The sequence below is a fragment of the Saccopteryx bilineata genome, chromosome 6 (assembly GCF_036850765.1).
Source record: "Saccopteryx bilineata isolate mSacBil1 chromosome 6, mSacBil1_pri_phased_curated, whole genome shotgun sequence".
Classification (NCBI taxonomy): domain Eukaryota; kingdom Metazoa; phylum Chordata; class Mammalia; order Chiroptera; family Emballonuridae; genus Saccopteryx; species Saccopteryx bilineata.
In genome coordinates, this window is record NC_089495.1 from 123530910 (window position 1) to 123555499 (window position 24590).

Below are 24590 nucleotides of genomic sequence, written 5' to 3' on the forward strand. Positions count from 1 at the left end.
ATTAAGTGAACAAAGGGAGTGTGTGACAGAAAGCATCTTATATCAACCTGGCTTTCTTCAGGCCTGAGCACCAGTTCTGTCTGATCTACCAGGGGCTGGGTAGGGACAGAGCCTGCCCTGTAGGAAAGTTTGGGTTTTGACATTTATTACATGCTGCTCATTGACCAACTGCTGACCAACCATCTATCCATCCACTCAGCCAACAACCTAAATACCTACTAGGATGACAGACACTGTGCTTAATGCTAAGGAAACACTGGGAAACAAGAGACTGAGCCTGCACAGAGCCAAGAGAAGGGTGTGTAGGACAGGGAGTTCAATAGGTAGTTCCACACTGATGCGCGCCATTCCCTCACACTGGGGAAAGTCAGAACTGCGACAGGGAACAATCGCGCCTTTCACATCTGTCCCAGACAGCTGCACTCAAGTCTTTGCTCACCTCCTCTGATGGGCCTTCTCAAGACTGCCCATCTAGGATTACTTGTACTCATTCTCTACACCCCCCAATTTTATTTTTCTCCATAGACCTAATCATTCCTTGAATCAGTGACGTCTGTCAGCCCCATCAGAATGTGAACCTACAAGGGTAGGTGACTTCCATGAGGATGCTGAACAATTCTACATGTTTGTGAGGTATTAGTAGTTTGAATATTTACCTATCTATATAAACAATATGTTCGCACCTCTAACTCCTAATTTAATTAGTGTAGACATTATCTATTGCCTTTATTTTATACTTGCCCCCATGACAACCCTTTACCTTGAGCCCATCCAAGAGTTCTATTGCACTGACTAAAACAATGCATTGTTGGCCCTGGCCGGTTGGCTTGGCGGTAGAGCGTCGGCCTGGCGTGCGGGGGATCCGGGTTCGGTTCCCGGCCAGGGCACATAGGAGAAGCGCCCATTTGCTTCTCCACCCCCCTCCTTCCTCTCTGTCTCTCTCTTCCCCTCCCGCAGCCAAGGCTCCATGGAGCAAAGATGGCCCGGGCGCTAGGGATGGCTCCTTGGCCTCTGCCCCAGGCACTAGAGTGGCTCTGGTCGTGGCAGAGCGACGCCCCGGAGGGGCAGAGCGTTGCCCCTGGTGGGCGTGCCGGGTGGATCCCGGTCGGGCGCATGCGGGAGTCTGTCTGACTGTCTCTCCCCATTTCCAGCTTCAGAAATAAAAAAGAAAAAAAAAACAAAAAACCAAAAAAAACCCAATGCATTGTCATAAAGTATACAGAGCTCATAGCTGAACCAAGTGGCGCTCTGTGAATGCACACAACCTGTGCACACCGTGAGAATTCTGTCAAATGCGTACTCATAACTTCCTAACATGCTCAAATAATCCATCAGGTGTTTTCTGGGAGCTCTTTCTTCGAGCTCTCCTCCTGCAGGCTCCCACCCTGCCTCTCCAACATAGACTTCCCACTGCAGCCTGCCTGTGTGGAAGGCTTGTTTTCCGGATCCCAGAAAACACCATTGTTTGGGTAAAGCACATCTCCCACCAGTTTCTGGAAAAGGGTCCATGGAAGGCACATTTTTTACAGTCTGTGCATGCCTGAAAAGATTTACTTGTCAAGTAATTTGGCTGGATATGAAATTCCCTCCAAGTGTTGAGGGCTTTGCTCTATCTAGCACTATCTTCCATCCAGAGAACTTCTGCTGCAACTGTCACTGCTAACATTGATTGCATTCACATGTATTTAATTCTAGTACCTTCGGGGCTTTCTACCTACCATACTTTTTTTACTTTTGAGAGGTAGGGAGAGGAAAAGAGAGAAAGAGAGACAGGAGCATCAAGCTGTTTCTGTATGTGCCCTAACCAGGAAATTGAATAGGCAACCTCCTTGCTCTGGGACGATGCTCCTACTAACTGAGCTATCCAGCCAGGGCTTAATTTTTATCAACTTTTTAGAAAGACAGAAAGAGGAAGGGAGAGAGAGGGGAGGTTGAAGGGAAGCATTTGTGTTCCACTCAGTCATGCATTTTTTGGTTGCTTCCCATATGAGGCCTGACTGGGAACCTAACACATAACCTAGCTGTTTCAGGACAACACTCTTAACTGACTGAGCTAAATGGTCAGGACCACACCTACCATACTTTTCCTTTGTTTTCTTTTTTCTAGAACAATGACCTAGGTTTTATAATTCTGCATACTTCTCATATGTGCCTTGACTAGGCAAGCTTGGGGTTTTGAACCAATGACCAGGTCAACGCTTCATCCAAAGCTTCACCACAGGTCAAGCAGTATTTTTAATTCTCCTTAAATTAGTAATCACCATTGTTTCATAAGTCAATGCTTATCTAGACCTCCCTACACATTTCTGATGTCCACACTACTCCTTTTGCCTTTCTCCTTTCTCCTGGGTTTAGTTCCCTCTACCTGAAGCACAGTCAAGGTCCATTAGTGAATAAACTCAGTCTCTTCTATAAAAATGCCTTTATTTTGTTCTCACTATCAAATTATAACTTAAGCTGGTTACTGAAAACTAAGCCAGTAATTGTTTTCCTTAGCATGCTCAAGATTTATCCCATTGTGATCGGCCTCTACTGTTACTTAGAAATTTGCTGTTTCACTGTTGAAACTTCGAAGTAATAATGTCTTTCTCCCAAGCTGCTTTTAAGATGCCGCTCTCCCTTTGGAAACTCTTGTTAGACATAGATTGGGCCTTCTCATCTTGTCCTATACATTCCTTACTTCTCGAATTCCTTTATCTGTGAATTCTACATAACTACCTTGGATATATTTTCTGGTTCATATAACTCTTTTAAACTTATCTTTAAAATTATCTTATTTTTTCCTTTCATTTCTATTCTTTCTTTTAGCCCTTCAATCACTTTAAACATTTATATTTTATAATCTCTCCTATTATCTGAAGGTTTTTTTGTGTGTGACAGAGACAGAGAGAGGGATGGATAGGGACAAACAGGAAGGGAGATGAGAAGCATCGATTCTTTGTTGTGGCACCTTAGTTGTTCATTGATTGCTTTCTCATATGTGCCTTGACCGGGGGCTACAGCAGAGCAAGTAACCCTTTGCTCAAGCCAGCGACCTTGGGGTTTCTTTTTCTTTTTTTAAATTTTATTTATTCATTTTAGAGAGGAGAGACAAAGGAAGAGAGAGAGGAGAGAGAGACAGAGAGAGAAGGTGGGGAGGAGCTGGAAGCATCAACTCCCATATGTGCCTTGACCAGGCAAGCCCAGGGTTTCGAACCGGCAACCTCAGCATTTCCAGGTCCACGCTTTATCCACTGCGCCACCACAGGTCAGGCCGACCTTGTGGTTTCAAACCTGAGTCCACCATGTACCAGTCCTACACTCTATCCACTGCGCCATTGCCTGGTCAGGCTATTATCTGAAGTTTTTAAATGCTGGAAATCTTTTTTGTTGTGACAGCTGGCTGGCTCCTGCTCATAATTTCTCAATGCTTAACAATTTCCTTGCAAGCATTCATCATTTGTGGAGACCTTAGGAAATCAAATGAAAGGGTCATTTTACAAAAAAGTCTTGCTTCTCCTTCTGCAAGGAGCCATGGGGAGTCCTGAAACACAGGAATTATAAATACAGACTTCAGACTTGGATGAACAGGAGACTTCCCCAACACTTCAGAGTGTGGGGCAATGAAACCTCCCTTGTTCCACAGAAAAAAGTTTCTCACGTCCCTTTACCAAGAAATAACCCCGTTGAGGGGATTTGTATTTCAATTCTGTATTTTTTTTTATTTTTTATTTTTTACAGAGACAGAGAGTGAGTTAGAGAGAGGGATAGACAGGGACAGACAGACAGGAACGGAGAGAGATGAGAAGCATCAATCATTAGTTTTTCATTAATTGCTCTCTCATATGTGCCTTGACTGCGGGCCTACAGCAGACCGAGTAACCCCTTGCTGGTGCCAGCGACCTTGGGTTCAAGCTGGTGGGCTTTTCCTCAAACCAAATGAGCCTGCACTCGAGCTGGCGACCTCGGGGTCTCAAACCCGGGTCCTCTGCATCCCAGTCTGATGCTCTATCCACTGTGCCACCGCCTGGTCAGGCTCAATTCTGTATTTTATGTGTTGTTAAAATCCTATTATTCTAGGGCATGTTTTGGAGTCCAACACCCCCCACAGTTGCCACATCACTAAACCTATTCTGCTCTGACTTTAGGTTCTATCTTTGATTTTAGTTTCTCGCTATCCCTTTTCTTTCCTGTAAGATCAACTACGCATTTAAACCCTTTGTCATATTTTACACAGCATTTCTAAGTGGTTATAGGAGTGGTTCTACATTTGCTCAGCTATAATGTTAAGATTGGAAATCTACTCCATTGCCCTCTGGCTTCCCAAAAGGTTGAAGATTTCTATTCCCAATATTTTTGTATGCAACCTGTTTCTCTCTTTGGAAGCTTTATCCCCACTGTTCTGGAATTATACAATGTGCCAATCAGAACTTTTTCCATGTACCATCCTGGAACCCTATGATCTTCAATTCTGGGAACATTTCTGATTTCTTTGACATTATTTCTGTCCTTCATTTTCCCTTTCTCTCTTTACAGACTGCCTAGATGTCAGATGTTTTTATTCTATTTCCTGGGGGTCTTTGTCAACTCGTCCCCCACAATATTACTTTCCAAGAATTCTTTCTTGTTCTAATTTTTAATGTATCCTGTTCTATTTCATTGACAACATATTGGCTCTTAATTCTCTGAGGACATTCATTCTTTGTTTTGAGGGTTTCTTCTGTCTGCAATATCACTTGGACATGTTTTCTCTTTGTTTGTTCCAGCCTCTACCATTCATACATGTGGGGAGTTTTCGGAATACGTTCAGTGATCCTTGGCTATCCATTCCTACTTAAAAGTGAGTCAATAAAATATCTTTGTGGTGATGGAACAGTTCTGTATCTTGATTGCTATGGCCGTTACACGAAACTACACGTGATCAAATGGCACAGAACTGTGCACACACATTGTGTACCAATGTCAGTTTCCCAGGTCTGGTGCTTCCTGTGGTTATGTGAGATGTAATCATTGGGGCAAACAGGATGAAGGACACAGGGGACAACTCTATACCATTTTTGCAACTTTCTGTGAATCTATGATTATTCCATAATAAAAAATTTAAAATAAGGCAATAAAAAGAATGACAAGCTTTGTGAACACAAGCAAGGCTGGACTGGAAGGCTCACACTAGCTGGGGTAGAATCTAGCTTCTGCTTTGAGGCGATGTCAAATGCAAGCAGCTGCAGGACTGGTCTCAGCATGTTGGGAGCAGGCAAGGGACACGCTAGGGTTCCCTTTTTAGTGTACAGACTTTCAGGAATCCCTCTTTCAGCTCAGTGTTGTGCTGCCCTTTGTCATGCCTGGGGCACTTCAATCTGTAGTCCCTCTGGGTCAGTTTCTCCAGAGCATAAACCTATGCTTTCTCTAATGGGCAGGAGATGAGTATTCTCTGGCTTGCAAAAATAAAGGACTAACTTGGGGAGTTTAATTTCTCCCTATAGACTCTCAACTAATCCTCTATCTGCAGGCCCAAACCTCACCACCACCTTGAGTGACACCCACCTCCTCTAATTCCTGAGGTTCTGTTTCCAGAACACTTCTCCTGGTTCTCTGTGGCACCAACTCTTCAGCTTGCTCTGCTCCGCTGCACTCAGTCTTTGCCCAACTTCCTATTTCCAAAATTTGAAATCTTTTGACTATTATTGTCTTCTCTCCCATCCTTTGTCCTCACAGCTTTACACTTTAAAATAAATATTTTACTGTCATTTTAGCAGGGTTTCTGGAGGAAGTGAAGAAAAGTGAATGTTTAAACCTACCATGTTTACCTAAAGTATGCCACCTAGAAATCTCTGACCTTAATTTTGCAAAGTGCATACATACAACCGTGGGACATGTTTGAAGATGGAGAGATAACAGTAAGTCAAAAACAAACAAGGATCCACAAATTTAATAATTAGAAATCCTTAGTTTTGATATTCACCCACTTGTAAGAGAGAGGCTCGTCTTCTGAGGGCTCTTCCAGCACTGCTATTCTAAGAGCTGATGGGAAAGGAAAGCTCAGCCCCATGGGAAACTCTCAATCATCTGAAAGGGCCACCTAACTGCTCCCACAAATGGCTTTTGGTTCCAAATGTCAAATAAATTATGATTACCATAGATTGCTGTGACTGAACCATGACAGGCAGAACTGATCCAAGACAGAACTGGGCTCTGGAGGAAGAGACTGTCAATGTCATGTGGCCAGCGTGAATGATCAACACTTTACACACTTACAAAATTAAATTAGACTCTTAAATGCTAAACTAAAAACAATCACTGAGAAAGTCACAAAACATAAATAGCAATACATGTGCCCCTTAGCAGTCAGCCACCCTGCTTAAGGATGGAGGATCTATGAAGCAACAGTAACCAAGATACACTCAGAAAACCCAAGGCTTCTATCACCAAGCACACACAAGGCATCCTCTCACACTTCTTAGCACAATCACCTGCCAAGCGGCTACAGAAATGACTCAGTTACCAAAGTACATTCATGTCAATCAACAACCATTTCATTCCGACTGCAGAAAAGATATTATAATCCAGACTATGAGACAGAACCATAGAAAGTAGACAGTATAGTTTGTCTTTGAAAAACTAAAATTGCACCCTGGCCAGTTGGCTCAGTGGTAGAGCGTTGGCCTGGCGTGCAGGAGTCCCGGGTTCGATTCCCAGTCAGGGCACAAAGGAGAAGTGCCCATCTGCTTCTCCACTCCTCCCCCTCTCCTTCCTCTCTGTCTCTCTCTTCCTCTCCCGCAGCTGAGGCTCCATTGGAGCAAAGTTTGCCCGGGCGCTGAGAATGGCTCTGTGGCCTCTGCCTAAAGCGTTAGAATGGCTCTGATTGCAGCAGAGTGACGCCCCAGATGGGCAGAGCATCGCCCCCTGGTGGGCATGCCGGGTGGATCCCAGTCAGGCGCATGAGGGAGTCTGTCTGACTGCCTCCCCCTTTCCAACTTCGGAAAAATACAAAAAAAAAAAGTTCCACAGCCTCAGCCTGGGGAGAGCCTTTGCACTCCTCAGACTTCCCAGCATAGTCTGAGGCTCTGGAAGACAAGATGGGACCACGAAGGAAGCACTGGGAATGTGATGGAGCTGTGAAGGTCGTCTAAATGCAGACACCAGCTGTGGTCACAGGAGTGGACAAGAGCACTGAAGAAGATAGGAAGGGAGAGGACAGGAAAGCTCGGACTTTTGGAAAAGTCTCACAGTGAGGGGTGAAGGGAAAAAAACAAAAAGCAAGAGAGAAAAATTCAGTACAGCCTGGTAAATGGAACTCAACTTAAGAAAGTCTCCCTTGTGCCTGACCAGGCGGTGGCGCAGTGGATAGAGCGTCGGACTGGGATGCAGAGGATCCAGGTTCGAGACCCCGAGATTGCCAGTTTGAGCACGGGCTCATCTGGTTTGAGCAAAGGCTCACCAGCTTGGACCCAAGGTCACTGGCTTGAGCAAGGGGTTACTCGGTCTGCTGAAGACCCGCGGTTAAGGCACATATGAGAAAGCAAGCAATGAACAACTAAGGTGTTGCAACACGCAATGAAAAACTAATGATTGATGCTTCTCATCTCTCCGTTCCTGTCTGTCCCTGTCTATCCCTCTCTCTAACTCTCTCTCTGTCTGGAAAAAAAAAAAGTCTCCCTTGTGAGAGATGATCAACCCTATTAACCTGGCTGACGGGCCAAAGAATAAAAGTCACTGAAAAAAAGTCACGAAACGCAGTGACCACAAAATCACTGGTCTTTTTTTTTTTTTTTTTTACAGAGAGACAGAGAGAGTCAGAGAGAGGGACAGACAGGGACAGAGAGAGATGAGAAGCATCAATCATCAGTTTTTCGTTGTGACACCATAGTTGTTCACTGATTGCTTTCTCATATGTGCCTTGACCACGGGCCTTCAGCAGACCGAGTAACCCCTTGCTCAAGCCAGAGACCTTGGGTCCAAGCTGGTGGGATTTTGCTCAAACCAGATGAGCCTGCGCTCAAGCTGGCAACCTCAGGGTCTTGAACCTGGGTCTTCTGCATCCCAGTCCAACACTCTATCCACTGTGCTACCGCCTAGGCAGGCGAAATCAGCAGTCTTTTGTGACCTTTAGGAGAGCTATTTTATGCCCAGTGGTGCAAGAGGCCACGTGGGATGCACAGGTCATGAGGAAATGTAGGCAGACATCCCTCCCACCAGCAGGTTGCTGGAACGGCTCTTCCCCATCAAGAACACTGTGTGGCCTGACCAGGCGGTGGTGCAGTGGATAGAGTGTCAGACTGGGATGTGGAAGACCCAGGTTTGAGACCCCAAGGTTGCCAGTTTGAGCGCGGGCTCATCTGGCTTGAGAGAAAAAAAAAAAAAAAAGCTCACCAGCTTGGACCCAGGGTCACTGGCTTGAGCAAGGGGTTATTCAGTCTGCTGAAGGCCTGTGGTCAAGGCACATATGAGAGGGCAATCAATGAACAACTAAGGTGTCGCAATGCGCAACGAAAAGCTAATGATTGATGCTTCTCATCTCTCCGTCCCTGTCTATCCCTCTCTCTGACTCTCTCTCTGTCTCTGTAAAAAAAAAAAAAAAATAATAATAATAAAAAAGAACCTTTAAAAAAAAAAAAGAACACTGTGTGTGGGGAGATGCTCTTTCTTCTTTGGCTTGAAGATGGTATCAACCTTCAGGGTCCTCAGACTCTCTTAAGTAATTATACAGTCACAGCAGACAAATATGGGGCTGCTTTCAGCACCAAATATGTCAGGTCCTGATGCTCCCAGAAGCCACACAAGAGACACAGTTATGTGTTGTGCATACTCCTCATCTACACTGAAGGGGGCTGGCCAGTACAGTGCTACAGATATGCCTATCCTGATCACTTCCCCAGCCCTCATCACAGCAGCCTCTCCCACAAAAAGAATAAAAATTAAAACGAGGAGAAACCTCATCAGAGCTGTGGAGCATGAAAGAACAGCTCTCACTTGCAGGATGCAAATGAAGGCTCTTTTTTAAGGCTAGGATTTTTTCCTGCTAGCTGAAGATTTTAATTTTATTGTTGGATAGGATTGCCTGCCGCCCCTCCCCCCTTTTTAGCAGCACTCACTATCTTAGATTTTAACTTTTAAAATTGTCATAGTTAGAATGAGTCTTCACCAGATATAACTATGCTATTTTATTATTATTATTTTTGTGACACAGAGAGAGAGACAGATAAGGGACAGACAGGAAGGGAGAGAGATGAGAAGCGTCAATTTTTCACTGTGGCACCTTAGTTGTTCATGGATTGCTTTCTCATATGTGCCTTAACTGGGGGCTATAGCAGATGGAGTGACCCCCTGCTCAAGCCAGCAACCTTGGGCTCAAGCTGGTAAGCTCGGGTTTCTTTTTTTTTTTTTTTTAACAGGGATAGAGAGAGAGTCAGAGAGAGGGATAGATAGGGACAGACAGACAGGAATGGAAAGAGACGAGAAGCATCAATCATCAGTTTTTCATTGCGACACCTTAATTGTTCATTGATTGCTTTCTCATATGTGCCTTGACCGTGGGCCTTCAGCAGACCAAGTAACCCCTTGCTCGAGCCAGCAACCTTGGGTCCAAGCTGGTGAGCTTTTTGCTCAAGCCAGATGAGCCCACGCTCAAGCTGGCAACCTCGGGGTCTTGAACCTGGGTCCTCCTCATCCCAGTCCGACACTCTATTCACTGTGCCACCACCTGGTCAGGCCTGAGCTCAGGTTTCGAACCTGGGTCTTCCGCATCCCAGTCTGACGCTTTATCCACTGCGCCACCACTTGGTCAGGCATATGCTATTAATTTAAACCAAAAGTGACCCAGTAAGTGTCTTATTACTTTGACAGAACTGCAGAAAATTACATGTTTCGGTCTCTCAAAATATGCAAACAAACCAAAACCCCTCAACCAAATATTCAAGATTTAGCCCAAAAGGACATCCATTCCAGACCGTGGATGGCTGGCCCAGTGGTAGAGCATTGGCCTGACATATGGAAGTCCCAGGTTTGATTCCCAGTCAGGGCACACAGGAGAAGCACCCATCTGCTTCTCTACCCTTCCTCCTCTTCTCTTCCTCTCTTCTCCTCCTCTCCTATAGCCATGGCTCAGTTAGAGTGAGTTGGCCCCCAGCAATGAGGATGATTCCATGGCCTTTGCCTCAGGTGCTAAAACATGGCCACAGCTGCAACAGAGCAAGGGCACCAATGGGCAGAGCACTGCCCTATAGTGGGCTTGCCAGGTGGATCCCAGTCAGTGCGCATGCGGGAGTCTGTCTCTGCCTCCCCTCCTCTCACTAAAATTAAAAATAAAAAAGGACATTCAGTCTAGTACTTATTGCCTAACTGAATACTTCCAAACCATATATCATTTGCCTCAATCTTTTTTTTTAAACTTTATTTATTCATTTTAGAGAGGAGAGAGAAAGCGAGAGAGAGAGAGAAGGAAGGGAGGAGCAGAAAGCATCAACTCCCATATGTGCCTTGACCAGGCAAGCCCAGGGTTTTGAACCAGTGACCTCAGCGTTCCAGGTCAAAGCATTATCCACTGCACCACCACAGGTCAGGCTGCCTCAATCTTTAAATCATAAAAATTTGTATTTCACCATCCTGCTTCAGAAGAACACAGTATGCCTGTGGGCAAAACTGACCAAAAGATCCATGCAGCACAATCAGCCTGGGTGGAAGGCCACAAAATCCTCAACCGCAGCACCGAGCTGAGAGCACAGCAAGGGCAAATAAACCTTGGAGTGAATAAATCCAAAGCTTTATCCATTAACATGATTCAATTTTACTCTGAACTACAAAACATTTCAGTTAGCATTTTGTTCCTCCCTGTCTGTAACCACATATATGTCAGGTGGCTCCTAACAGATCCCTCTGAGGCTGGCGGAAATGTCAGAAACAAGCAACTGGCAATGTGCATTCCTGCTCAGTAAGAGCTGCAAATGTGGATGAGGCAGCATTAAAACCACGACCTTCTCAGAGAGCTAGTGTTAAAACAGCTAAATCCTACTAAACACAAATGACATCTTGTAAATGAAAAAGCACTTTATACACAGACAGTTCTGATTGCCATTTTCCCCCTTTGAGTATCCATTTAAATTAGCACCCTCCCACCCCCATCCAGAAACAGGCTAATCTCCGGGTGGAGAAACTCCAAAAGCTTCTGTCACTCAGAACAGGAGCACAGATGTCCTCCCAGGTTAAAGCTACAGGATGGCTCTTTAATAGAGAACCCACTCATCAGAGAAATCGCCCTCAATCTAATTCTGAGGGGACCAAGGAATAGCCGACTCTAATCATGGGCCTAGTGCTGTCCTGATGGCAATTCACATTATACACTCCAACCACAGCCCCAGAGAGGTTCCACGTCATTCCAAGAGGCCTGTAGGTAAAATAGTAAAAAAAGAAAAAATGTTCCTTTTGCTACAACAGGAAAATGGAAAGGAGAAAGACAGGGATAACAGTGAAGCAGGACGGGGAGGATGCAGAAAGACCTTTAATGTCCTAAAGCAAAAATAGGTGGACAGGCCTGACCTGTGGTGGCGCAGTGGATAAAGTGTCGACCTGAAACGCTGAGGTCGCTGGTTCGAAACCCTGGGCTTGCCTGGTCAAGGCACATATGGGAGTTGATGCTTCCTGTTCCTCCCCCTCCTCTCTCTCCCCCCTTCTCTAAAATGAATAAATAAAAAATCTTAAAAAAAAAAAAATAGATGGAGAGAGCTCTGGCCAGTTACCTCAGTCATTTGTGGGTTCAATCCTCTGTGAGGGCTTATATAGGAAGCAACCAATGAATGCATAACTAAGTAGAACAACAAATGAATGCTCCCTCCCCCCCCATTCCTCTCTGTCTCTCTAAAGTCAATGAAAAAAAATATATATAGGTAGTGTCTGACTGGTGGTGGTGTACTGGATAGTGTCCACCTGGGACATTGCTTAGGTTCAAGACCCAGAGGTCACCAGCTTGAATGTGAGATCATCAACATGATCCCCTGGTCGCTGATTTGAAGCCCAAGGTCACTGGCTTGAGTCAGGAGTCACTGGCTCGGTTGGAGCACCCCGCCCCCCAACAAGGCATATATAAGAAGCAATCAATGAACAACTAAACTGCTACAACTATGAGTTGATGCTTCCCATCTCTGCCTCTCTCTCTCTCAAAAAAACAAACAAAACAAAACACAAAACAAAAACCCGGAGAGCACACACAGTCAAGTTCAGGACAACTGAAGGGAAGGGAACTGGAACTGAGCAGGACACCCTCTCTCCATGGAGTCCTTCTGAACCTATCTCATAACTTAGCATTCTCAGCAGGAGGGCGACAACAGGTGCCAGAGAGGAGACATGAGGTCTTTGGAGGCAGGAAGTCAAGGTATTTTCCCTAACACTGGCCATTTCTAAGACAACATAGAAATGCCAGTTACTCGGACTTATTTTGCTCCAGGAGGTGGTGGGGATAAACCAGTATTGGAATGAATCAGACTCACAGAGGTTACTTTCATTCAACATCTAGGGGCATTTACAGATTCTCCAGAAATAAAATGTACTTTTGACACTTATTTTGAAAATGGCTGAGGGGACAAACAGAAACATAGCAAGTGCAAATACACTTTCTCCCACACTGCTGTACAGCCTGACCGCCTTACCTCCCAGCCACTATCTCACACTCATCCCAACACCCTGCTCCTCCCTCTCTCCTCACCTGTGGTTACTCCTACTCCACTAAGATTTTTAAATGTTGAAAGACCAGATGATTCATGCCAACCACAGAGTTTATGACTCATGGTTTATCAGGGTATTCAGATATAGAAATGATCTATAAATCCTGAACTTAAAACATTCTCAGGTGAGCCTGACCAGGCAGTGGCGCAGTGGGTAGAGCATTGGACTGGGATGCAGAGGACCCAGGTTCGAGACCTCGAGGTCGCCAGATTGAGCGCGGGCTCATCTGGTTTGAGCAAAAGTCCACCAGCTTGAACCCAAGGTCACTGGCTTCAGCAAGGGGTTACTCGGTCTGCTGAAGGCCCTCGGTCAAGGCACATATGAGAAAGCAATCAATGAACAACTAAGGTGTTGCAACGCGCAATGAAAAACTAATAATTGATGCTTCTCATCTCTCTCCATTCCTGTCTGTCTGTCCCTGTCTATCCCTCTCTCTCTGAAAAACAAACAAACAAACAAAAAAACACAGAAAACATTCTCAGGTGAGGGCAAACTAGATTTATTCCTTTTTGTATTCAGGTTACTCAACTTGTTAGCAGTGTGACATTGGACAAGTTATTTAACCTCTCTGTTCCTCAATTTCCTCCTCTGAAACATAGGAATGGTACCTAATTCACAGGGTTGTTGTGGGTATTAATATACATAAAGCTGGCCCTGGCCGGTTGGCTCAGCGGTAGAGCGTCGGCCTAGCGTGCGGAGGACCCGGGTTCGATTCCGGCCAGGGCACACAGGAGAAGCGCCCATTTGCTTCTCCACCCCTCCGCCGCGCTTTCCTCTCTGTCTCTCTCCTCCCCTCCCGCAGCCGAGGCTCCATTGGAGCAAAGATGGCCCGGGCACTGGGGATGGCTCTGTGGCCTCTGCCTCAGGCGCTAGAGTGGCTCTGGTCGCAACATGGCGACGCCCAGGATGGGCAGAGCATCGCCCCCTGGTGGGCAGAGCGTCGCCCCCTGGTGGGCGTGCCGGGTGGATCCCGGTCTGGTGCATGTGGGAGTCTGTCTGACTGTCTCTCCCTGTTTCCAGCTTCAGAAAAATGAAAAAAAAAAGAAAGAAAAAAAATATATATATACATAAAGCACTTAAAGAGTACCTGGCACATAGTAACACTATATAATACTTGTTCTTATTATCTTGAAAGACAAAAGCAATAACTGTATTCTACCATCCTTTTAATTCATAATATCATTACCTGTTTTTCATGAATTTCAAAAAATGTCCTCCAGATTCTGGTATATACACATACTTATATATTCGTTCCATCACACCTCCTGGAGGTTGGTAGACTTTAGCAGGTGTTATTTTAAATGTGCATTATTGAATTTCTAATAAAGTAACAGAGGAGTGAAGTTCATGAGTATTTATAGAAGAGGCGTAATAAAGAACTCAAATCTGTAATCTACCAGGTCACAACCAACAACACAATCAATTAGAAATTCTTACACCACTGAAACAGACTTCTCCATAGACCTTTTGCTTCCCAAGGTGCCTCTTTGGTGCAGCACTTCCCTGTGACACACGGAAATGATCTGAAGGGAAGGGAGTGGTTTTGTCTGATGGACATCAGGATGGTGTCTGCTAATAACCAAGTGGCCGCCCAGGCACAACCCACCTACACTCTGGCTATCCACCTATACTGACTCACTTCAGGGGCTAGAATGACAGACCTCGTGTTTTATTGCAGAGAGAAAATGAGGCAGTGAGTAGGCCAAGGTCATTCAGAGTAGGTGACAGCCAAGAGGAGCACCCAAGGGTTTTGATTTCCAATCACAGGACACAAATACATGCTCCTCATCTAATGAAAGTGCCCTCGAGTCAGGCGACAAGCCAGACAGAGCACCACAATGGCATCAAGTCCCAGGAACTGGAAGGGAGAAAACCCAAGGACAAAGAATAAAATCAGGGAACAGCTCTAAGAGTCTGTAAGTGCTGTGATCCTATCTGAATAAAACAGAATTAGATGCACTTAGTCCTGCATCTTGGGTAACCTTATATAACTCCTTCCTATTATTTCATTAAGAACAATTGCTTTTAATGGGTCCAGCACCTGGGCAGACGAGGCAAGCCAACTTCACATGCTATGATGCTACATCTAAATAGCTTTCCCCATGGAAACACTGGTCTGAGTAGGAGCCAAAAATAAACCAAAAAGACAATTCCTGAGGGACTTGTCATCAGAGATGTTACATACACACCACCTCACAAAAAGCAGGGTGATTACAGACACAGATTTAATTGAGACATTAAATCTCAAACCAGGATGAAATTTAAATGTTGTGGCAACTTAAAGCAAAAGAACACACAAGAGGCCCTGGCCGGTTGGCTCAGCGGTAGAGCATCGGCCTGGCGTGCGGGGGACCCGGGTTCGATTCTCGGCCAGGGCACATAGGAGAAGTGCCCATTTGCTTCTCCACCCCCCATCCTTCCTTTCTGTCTCTCTCTTCCCCTCCCGCAGCCAAGACTCCATTGGAGCAAAGATGGCCCGGGCACTGGGGATGGCTCCTTGGCCTCTGCCCCAGGCAGAGCGACGCCCCGGAGGGGCAGAGCATCGCCCCCTGGTGGGCAGAGCGTCACCCCTGGTGGGCGTGCCGGGTGGATCCCGGTCAGGCGCATGCGGGAGTCTGTCTGACTGTCTCTCCCCGTTTCCAGCCTCAGAAAAATACAAAAAAAAAAAAAAAAGAACACACAAGAGAAGGGAGAATTAAAGCACGAACAGGAACCCACAAACCACACAGCAGTCTGCTCTCTTCCCCGCAGGGGCAGGGCCATTCTGCCCCCATGACAGGTGAAGGCCAGAAAGACTCACCTTGGCTGCCCAATGCTCAAGAAGGCAAAGAGGCTGTTGGCATATGGCTTTATTTAGAAATTTTACTCAAGGGATGACCACTGATGAGGAAGGAGCAAATCTCTGCAAAGGAGAGATATAGCCAAATGGGAAAAGTTGCCAATGGAGAAATCAGCTACCACGCTAAGGGAGCTAGGAGAGTGATGAAGGAAGGAGCTGTGGGCTTCTTTCAAGTCCTAAAGAAGCTTAGCCTCTGCAGCTGGAAGCCTTAAGAACTGGACCATAAAGCCCGCAATTTTAAGAAAAAACTACTTGCCTGACCAGGTGGTGGCACAGTGGATAGAGCATTGGACTGGGATGCAGAAGACCCAGGTTCGAAACTCTGAGGTCGCCAGCTTGAGCATGGGCTCATCTGGTTTGAGCAAGGCTCACCAGCTTGAGCCTAGGGTCGCTGGCTTGAGCAAGGGGTCACTAGATCTGATGTAGCGCCCCCCCCCCCTCAAGGCACATTATGAGAAAGCAATCAATGAACAACTAAGGTGCTGCAACGAAGAATTGATGCTTCTCATCTCTCTCACTTCCTGTCCGTCTGTCCCTATCTGTCCCTCTCTCCGTCTCTCTGTCTCTGTCACACACACAAAAAAACACAAGCCTGATCTGTGGTGGCACAATGGGTAAAGCATCGACCTGGAATGCTGAAGTCACCGGTTCAAAACCCCGGGCTTGCCTAGTCAAGGCACATATGGGAGTTGATGCTTCCTGCTCCTTCCCCTTCCTCTCTCTCTGAAATGAATAAATAAAATCTAAAAAAAAACCCTAAAAACTACTTATTTTATTTCAGTTGATCAAATTTATGGAAGTGGCCAGATGGGGGTAGGACTAGTTGGCCAATGTCTCCATCTCTCTTTTTAAAATTTGTTCATCAGCCCTGGCCAGTTGGCTCAATGGCAGAGCGTTGGCCTGGCGTGCAGGAGTCCCGGATTCGATTCCCGGCCAGGGCACACAGGAGAAGCGCCCATCTGCTTCTCCACCCCTCCTCCTCTCCTTCCTCTCTTCCCCTCCCGCAGCCAAGGCTCCACTGGAGCAAAGTTGGCCCAGGCGCCAAGGATGGCTCTGTGGCCTCTGCCTCAGGTACTAGAATGGCTCTGGTTGCAGCAGAGCAACACCCCGGATGGGCAGAGCATTGCCCCCTGGTGGGCATGCCGGGTGGATCCCGGTCGGGTGCATGCGGGAGTCTGTCTGACTACCTCCCCGTTTCCAGCTTCGGAAACACACACACACACACACACACACACACACACAAATTTGTTCATCAAAAAGTTAAAAGATGAACAACTAAGGTGTCCCAACAAAAAACTGATGATTGATGCTTCTCATCTCTCTCCGTTCCTGTCTGTCTGTCCCTATCTATTCCTCTTTCTGACTCTGTCTCTGTAAAAAAAAAAAAAAGTTAAAAGACTGGTATTAAGCCTTTACTCACTGCCCACCAAACTGATATGAAAACTACAAAAATACTCCACAGCCAGGCCCTGCCCAGGTAGCTCAATTGGTTAGAGCATCATCCCAATATGCCAAGGTTATAGGCTCAATCCCCCATCAGGGCATATACAAGAATCAACCAATAAATGCAGAAATAAGTGGAACAAATCAATGCTTTTCTCTTTCTCTTTTTCTCCCTTCCACTCTCTAAAATCAATAAAATAAAACAAACAAATATAAAAACTCCACAGCCTACCATTCCACATTAAAGGACACTATTTTAAAAATTCCAAGAGTAAAAACTTCAAAAAGAAATGTTTCCCAAGACTATCACTATCTTATTCTACCAACAGAATAACCAGATTAGTGATGGGGGAGACATCAGAACCTAAATGTCTGTCTCCTGGTCTTTCCTTTACAGCAGGGATCCCCAAACAATGGCCCGCGGGCCACAAGCGGCCCCCTGAGGCCATTTATCTGGCCCCCACCACACTTCCGGAAGGGTCACCTCTTTCATTGGTGGTCAGTGAGAGGAGCATAGTTCCCATTAAAATACTGGTCAGTTTGTTGATTTAAATTTACTTGTTCTTTATTTTAAATATTGTATTTGTTCCTGTTTTTTTTAACTTTAAAATAAAGTATGTGCAGTGTGCATAGGGATTTGTTCATAATTTTTTTTATAGTCTGGCCCTCAAACGGTCTGAGGGACAGTGAACTGGTCCCCAGTATAAAAAGTTTGGGGACCCCTGCTTTACAGAATGCCACCTTGATGGACTTACAAGGAGTGGAAGGTAAGAAGAAAAATCTTCCCAAATCACAGTGCTGCAAGAAAGGACTCACCCTACCACCTTAGTCAGCCAAGAGCAAAGCAGGAGACATGTTCAGCTGACCAGGGCCATGTGTCTGTGGCTAATGGTAACAGAGAGCTGCCTTATCAGGTATAAAATTTACTCCCCGCACAAATTTATTCTCAAGTCTTAAAAGAATTGGGTCCTGCCATCCATAGATGGGCACTACATGCCACCCCTTCCTAAAATTACTAAGCCCCTTAGCTTTTGCTAAGTCCAGAAGAATACATCACTAATGGAGGCACAAAGGATTTCAACCAGTTTGACGCAAGTTACAAGAGGGCAGCTTCAAAATATATCTGAACTACTGCCTTAAAGTAGTTTAGTTCCAAAATTGGTATTTTAAATCAAATTTTGTACAACTATATGTGGTGGGGCTCCGGAGGGAGAGGGAACATAACTGTAAACAAAGTTAACCACCAAAGATGAACAGGATGCCTGACCAGGCGGTGGCACAGTGGATAGAGCGTCGGACTGGGATGCGGAAGACCCAGGTTCGAGACCTCCGAGGTAGCCAGCTTGAGCGCGGGCTCATCTGGCTTGAGCAAAAAGCTCACCAGCTTAAGCCCAAGGTCACTGGCTCAAGCAAGGAGTTACTCAGTCTGCTGAAGGCCCGCAGTCAAGGCACGTATGAGAGAGCAATCAATGAACAACTAAGGTGTCACAATGAAAAACTAATGACTGATGCTTCTCATCTCCCTCCATTCCTGTCTGTCCCTGTCTATCCCTTTCTCTGACTCTCTGTCCCTGTAAAAAAAAAAAAAAAAAAAAAAGATGAACAGGAGCACCTGACAAACATGGCAGCTCCCAACAGTAACCTGGGCTGCCTCCCTGAGTCCCAGGGCAGGAAGCCACGACAGAGTCAAATGAGATGCATTCCAGAAGTCATAAACCTCTAGAGAAGATGGTTAGGAAAAAACGTTTTTTATTTTATTTTTTATTTATTCATTTTAGAGAGGAGAGGGAGAGAGAGAGAGAGAGAGAGAGAGAGAGAGAGGAGAGACAGAGAGAGAGAAGGGGGGAGGAGCTGGAAGCATCAACTCCCATATGTGCCTTGACCAGGCAAGCCCAGGGTTTTGAACCAACGACCTCAGCATTTCCAGGTTGACGCTTTATCCACTGCGCCACCACAGGTCAGGCGAGGAAAAGACGTTTTTTAAAAAATCACACTGAAGCCTGACCAGGCAATGGCGCAGTAGATAGAGCGTCAGACTGGGATGCGGAGGACCCAGGTTTGAGACCCGGAGGTCGCCAGCTTGAGTGCGGGCTCATCTGGTTTGAGCAAAGCTCACCAGCTTGGACCCAAGGTCGCTGGCTCGAGCAAAGGGTTACTCTGTCTGCTGAAGGCCCACGATCAAGGCACATATGAGAAAGCAATCAATGAACAACTAAGGTTTCGCAACGAAAAACTGATGATTGATGCTTCTCATCTCTCTGCGTTCCTATATGTCTGTTCCTATCTATCCCTCTCTCTGACTCTCTGTATCTGTAAAAAAAAAAAAAAAAAAAAAAATCTCACTGAAGCCCTGGCCGGTTGGCTCAGTGGTAGAGCGTCGGCCTGCCGTGCAGGAGTCCCAGGTTCGATTCCCGGCCAGGGCACACAGGAGAAGCGCCCATCTGCTTCTCCACCCCTCCCCCTCTCCTCCCTGTCTCTCTCTTCCCCTCCCGCAGCCAAGGCTCCATTGGAGCAAATTTGGTCCGGGCACTGAGGATGGCTCCATGACCTCTGCCTCAGGTGCTAGAATGGCCCTGGTTGCAACAGAGCAATGCCCCAGATGGGCAGAGCATCGCCCCCTGGTGGGCATGCCGGGTGTCTGACTGCCTCCTGGTTTCCAACTTCAGGAAAAAAAAAAAAAAAAAAAAAAAAAAAAAAATCCCACAGAAAGACAGGAATCATTTGCTAGTAAGACAATGCATAAACCGAATTTAGAGCAAAAATCTCTTCCCAATAAAATACTGGTGATAACTTTTAACAATTACTCTGCTGCAAAAAGTAGTATTTTCCATGTAGTTTTACACATGAACTTATAAAGTTCCCTGAGGGGAAGCTGAGGTCCTGTGTGTGGATTTCTGTATCTGTGGGTGTATGTGCACTGGCGAGGGAGGAAAAAAGATCCCACTGGTATCAGCAGTCACTTCGGCCACTAGGAAGTGGATCACAGGCTCTTTATGGGAATGAGGCTTTTTTCCCTGCCCAAGCCCTAATCACCAACCCTCTGTAGTGTGGCATAAAGCCCTATTCCTGTTGCCTTTGTCTCCCAGTGTGTGAGAAACCCAGATTAACTTCTAAAGTGCCCTCCCCTGAAAGCAGACCTCTTCAGTCCCAGGCAGCGAAAACCCAGACCTGATTCTTGCTGAGAAATGTTTTCTTGAACGGAGAGGGAGGAGGACATGAAGAACTGGTGAAAGATACAGGGTTGTACGTGCCTGTGAATCACTGATAGGAATTCACACTCAGGAAAACAAGACAGGAAAAGCCACCAAACCAATCCCGATTTAAGGTCTCAGGTTTCTGATGATAAACACCTTGGTATGGTAAAACTGCAATATTCATCAGCCTCATTGGAATACCATATGGGAATCTGATGTTTGCTTCACAGCCTCAGGTAAAAAAAAAAAAAAAAAAAAAAAAAAAAATCCCATCAGGTTTCCAAATGGGCGGCTCTCCTCCATCCCTCGTTCTATAGTACTTTTTTCTTTTCCAGAAGTCCAACTGCACTTAGGAGTCATCAATCCCAGACACAGCTGTCACATCCCCTTCTCCCAGTACTACTAATATCACGGCTCTGATTATCAGTGATTTTACTCACAAAATTCCCCGCAGCAATTAAAATGAGGCAACAAGGTAAAACAAAAAGGGGTTAGGTTTCTTCACCCACAATAACGCCTTCTGCAATCTAGTGAACTTCTTGGGTTTTCACCTCTACCTCTGTTTTGGAATGCCCACAACCCCTCCCTGCACCGACCCAGCACGGCCTTACTTTCTGGATGCACAACGCTGTATGTAGCTCCTCGGGGGTCAGCAAAACACCCGCATTGGTGCCTGAGAGCACGAGGAGTTCCCCAAGGTGGTGAATCCACGTACATAACCTTGCGGCCCACATCACACCATACCACAGCTTCGAAGTCCCTTCGCGTGGGGAAGCCCTGGGCCCGGTGGCCCAGGACTGGCGCAATGACTCTGCACGGGAGCGTCCGCTCCGCTGAGGTTTGTCCTCCCACCTCGGCCCACTGCAGCAGCACCATTCCGGGCAGCGCCTCACACGCCTCCCCTCCCAGCCTAGGACTCTAGCAGATAACTGCCCCTCCATCAGCCCCGCCGGCCCGCCGCACCTTGGTCTCCTTCACGTGCTGCTTGACGCCCTCCGGGTACCACTGGACGCGCACGTAGCCCCGGCGCAGCGGGCTGGCCCGGCCCTCCTCGTGGCCCGCGCCCCCTGCCTCGGAGCAGCCGGAGCTCCCGCGGCCCTCCTCCTCGCCCTCCGAGTCCGAGTCCTCGCCGTGGATAAGGCGCACCAGCCCGAAGTGCACCGAGCCGCGGTAACGACCCGACACCAGGTCGTGAGAAAACAGTAGACGCTGAGAGCCGGCTTCGGGGCCGGAGTCCGAGGACCGCCCGGAGGCCGAGTCCGGGGCGGGCGCCGAGGCCGGGACGGGGGCTGTGTCCGGGGCCAGGGCCAACTCCGGGGCTGCAGCCGGGGCCTGGGCGGGAGCCGGAGCTTCAGGCACGGGTGCTGCGGGATCCGCCATAACTGCTCTGCGCGAGTCTCGGGCGGCGACGGCGACGGCGACGGCGGCGGCGACGGCGGCGGCAACGGCAGCCAAGACACGGGGAGGCGGGGCCAGCCCGCGCCGGAGGCGAGGCCACGGCGCGCTGACGTAGCTCTACGTGCCGCCGTCGTCAGGGAACAGAGATGCGGTTGCTAGGAGCTACCGCCTCGTCGCTAGGGGACGCTGGAGAATGCTGCTGAGAGAGGTGGGTATAGCAAGGGCTCATTGTGGGGGGGCGGAGCCAGAGGAGATAAAAGTACTAGAGGAAACAGGAAGGTGTGGCCGACTGAGGTGGAAGAAATGGTGTAGTCACCAAGGAAAAAGGGAGTGGCGGAGGTGGGACGGAGGATAGCCCGGAGACTGTCAACAGCTGTTAATGAGGTCCTTGGCGTCTGAGGAATACGGGAAGAGCAAGACACAGTCCTTGTCCTCTAGGTGTTTACAATCTAGTTGAAGAAACAAAACATACACACATTAAATAGCTAAAAAGAGACTCCATGTCAGCTTGCAAGCAAGGCTATAACAAGGCTATAAGTAGGTATGTATAGAGTGTATCTAGACTATATTGTATTAGGAAATATACATGCAAAACTTGAAGTAGCCCTGGCCGGTTGGCTCAGCGGTAGAGCGTCGGCCTGGCGTGCGGGGGACCCGGGTTCGATTCCCGGCCAGGGCACATAGGAGAAGCGCCCATTTGCTTCTCCACCCCCCACCCCCCCTTCCTCTCTGTCTCTCTCTTCCCCTCCCGCAGCCGAGGCTCCACTGGAGCAAAGATGGCCCGGGCGCTGGGGATGGCTCCTTGGCCTCTGCCCCAGGCGCTAGAGTGGCTCTGGTCATGGCAGAGCAACGCCCCAGAGGGGCAGAGCATTGCCCCCTGGTGGGCAGAGCGTCGCCCCTGGTGGGCGTGCCGGGTGGATCCCGGTTGGGCACATGCGGGAGTCTGTCTGACTGTCTCTCCCCGTTTCCAGCTTCAGAAAAAAAAAAAAAAAAAAAAAAAAAAAACTTGAAGTAATTACTCCTTAGGGATTAGTTAAGGCGTTGGTTAAGAAGGTCCAGAGAAAGATCAGAAAAGATCAGCAGGTATTATTTACCCCTATAGTTTGCCTTTAAATCTATCTAGATGAAGTCAAAGTTCCATGAGGCTTGTTATGCATGGCAAGTAGTAAAATAGCCAGATAGTTAAAAGTGGAGTCATAACCTGACCAGGTGGTGGCGCAGTGGATAGAGTATTGGACTGGGATGCGGAAGGACCCAGGTTCGAGACCCCAAGGGTGCCAGCTTGAGCGCGGGCTCATCTGGCTTGAGCAAAAAGCTCACCAGCTTGGACCCAAGGTTGCTGGCTCCAGCAAGGGGTTACTTGGTCTGCTGAAGGCCCGCGGTCAAGGCACATATGAGAAAGCAATCAATGAACAATTAAGGTGTCGCAATGAAAAACTGATGATTGATGCTTCTCATCTCTCTCTGTTCCTGTCTGTCTGTCCCTGTCTATCTCTGCCTCTGAAAAAAAAAAAAAAAAAAAAGTGGAGTCATAGATTCCAATATTCGGCACTGCCACTTACTAATCTTATAAAGGTAGGCAATCTTGATAAACTGTGTGTGTGTGTGTGTGTGACAGAAACAGAGAGAGGGACAGATAGGGACAGGCAGACAGGAAGGGAGATGAGAAGCATTAATTCTTTGCTGCGTCACCTTAGTTGTTCATTGATTGCTTTCTCATGTATGCCTTAATGGGGGGGGGGGGGCTACAACAGAGCAAGTGACCCCTTGCTCAAGCCAGAGACCTCACTCAAGCCAGCGACCTTTGGGCTCAAGCTAGTGACCAGGGGTCATGTCTATGATCCCACGCTCAAGCCAGGGACCCCACACTTAAGCTGGTAAGCCTGTGCTCAAGCCATTGACCTCGGGGTTTTGACTGGCTCCTCTGCATCCCAGTCTTTTGCTCTATCCACTGCGTCACTACCTTGTCAGGCAAACGTTTTTAAATGAGAACTTCTTTTCTAAATTTTATTTGTTGAGTTTTTGGAGAGAGAAACAGAGACAGAAACATCCATCTGTTCCTGTATTTGCCCTGACTGGAGATTAAACCCTCAACCTTTATGTATCAGGACAATGTTCTAACCAATTGGGCTATCCGGCCAGGGCTAAACTTCTTTTCACCTTACTTTTCTCATCTGTAAAAAAGGTTGATAATAGCAGTATCTGTCTCATTAGGCCAGGGGTCTCAAACTCAACTCAGCATGTGGGCCGCAGAGCAAGATCACAGCCTTCGGCGGGCCGCACTAGGTCTACAAAAGGCAACTGTTACGCATCACTTTTCTCACTGCAGTTGAAAACAAAAAAAAATCAGTACAACAAGCACAATCGTACATGCAGTTTACTCAGTGTCACAAAATGACCAGAAACTGTAGTTCGCATCATAACTGCTGTTAACTAAGCTAATATCTAGCTAGGATGCTAGAGAAATGAAAAATACAAGTAGGCCCCTAGGCTTACTTAATTTTATCCAAAATATTTTGAACTTCGTGGATTAGTCTGCGGGCCGCACAAAATTGTTTGGCGGGCCGCATGCGGCCCGTGGGCCGCGAGTTTGAGACTCCTGCATTAGGCGATTGGGAAAATTAAATGAAATGGAGCAGTACTTGGCATACAGTACTCTCAATAAAGCTTAACTATTTTAATTTTTCAACCATCCCACCTGCAGGTAGGCTAAAATTTTAGATTGGCAGAACTGTTATACTTATAGTCTGCTTCATATTTCTATTTAAAAATATTAAAAGTCATTATGCCCTGGCCGGATAGCTCGGTTGGTTGGAGCATCGTCCCAACCTGTCATACTGCACAGGTTGCCAGTATGATCCCCAGTCAAGTCACATACAGGAATAGTTCGATGTTCCTGTCTTTCTGTCTCTCTCTCTAAATAAAATAAAATAAAAAGTAATTATAGGCCCTGGCCGGTTGGCTCAGTGGTAGAGTGTTGGCCTCGGGTGCAGGAGTCCCGGGTTCGATTCCCGGCCAGGGCA

At 47.0% G+C, this 24590-nt stretch overlaps 1 protein-coding gene and 1 non-coding gene across 2 annotated transcripts in view; one reads left to right on the top strand and one right to left on the bottom strand.

The window, feature by feature from the left end:
* The window catches only part of UBE2O (ubiquitin conjugating enzyme E2 O), a 52774-nt gene extending 31180 nt beyond the window's left edge, over positions 1–21594 (bottom strand). The window contains exon 1 of the mRNA XM_066234619.1: positions 21133–21594. Coding sequence (XP_066090716.1) covers positions 21133–21549 — 417 coding nt within the window. The 5' untranslated portion in view covers positions 21550–21594. The remainder of the gene's footprint in view (positions 1–21132) is intronic.
* Positions 21595–24514: 2920 nt separating this feature from the next.
* TRNAP-CGG (transfer RNA proline (anticodon CGG)) lies at positions 24515–24590 on the top strand. Its single transcript has one exon. It is a non-coding gene; the product is annotated as a tRNA-Pro (tRNA).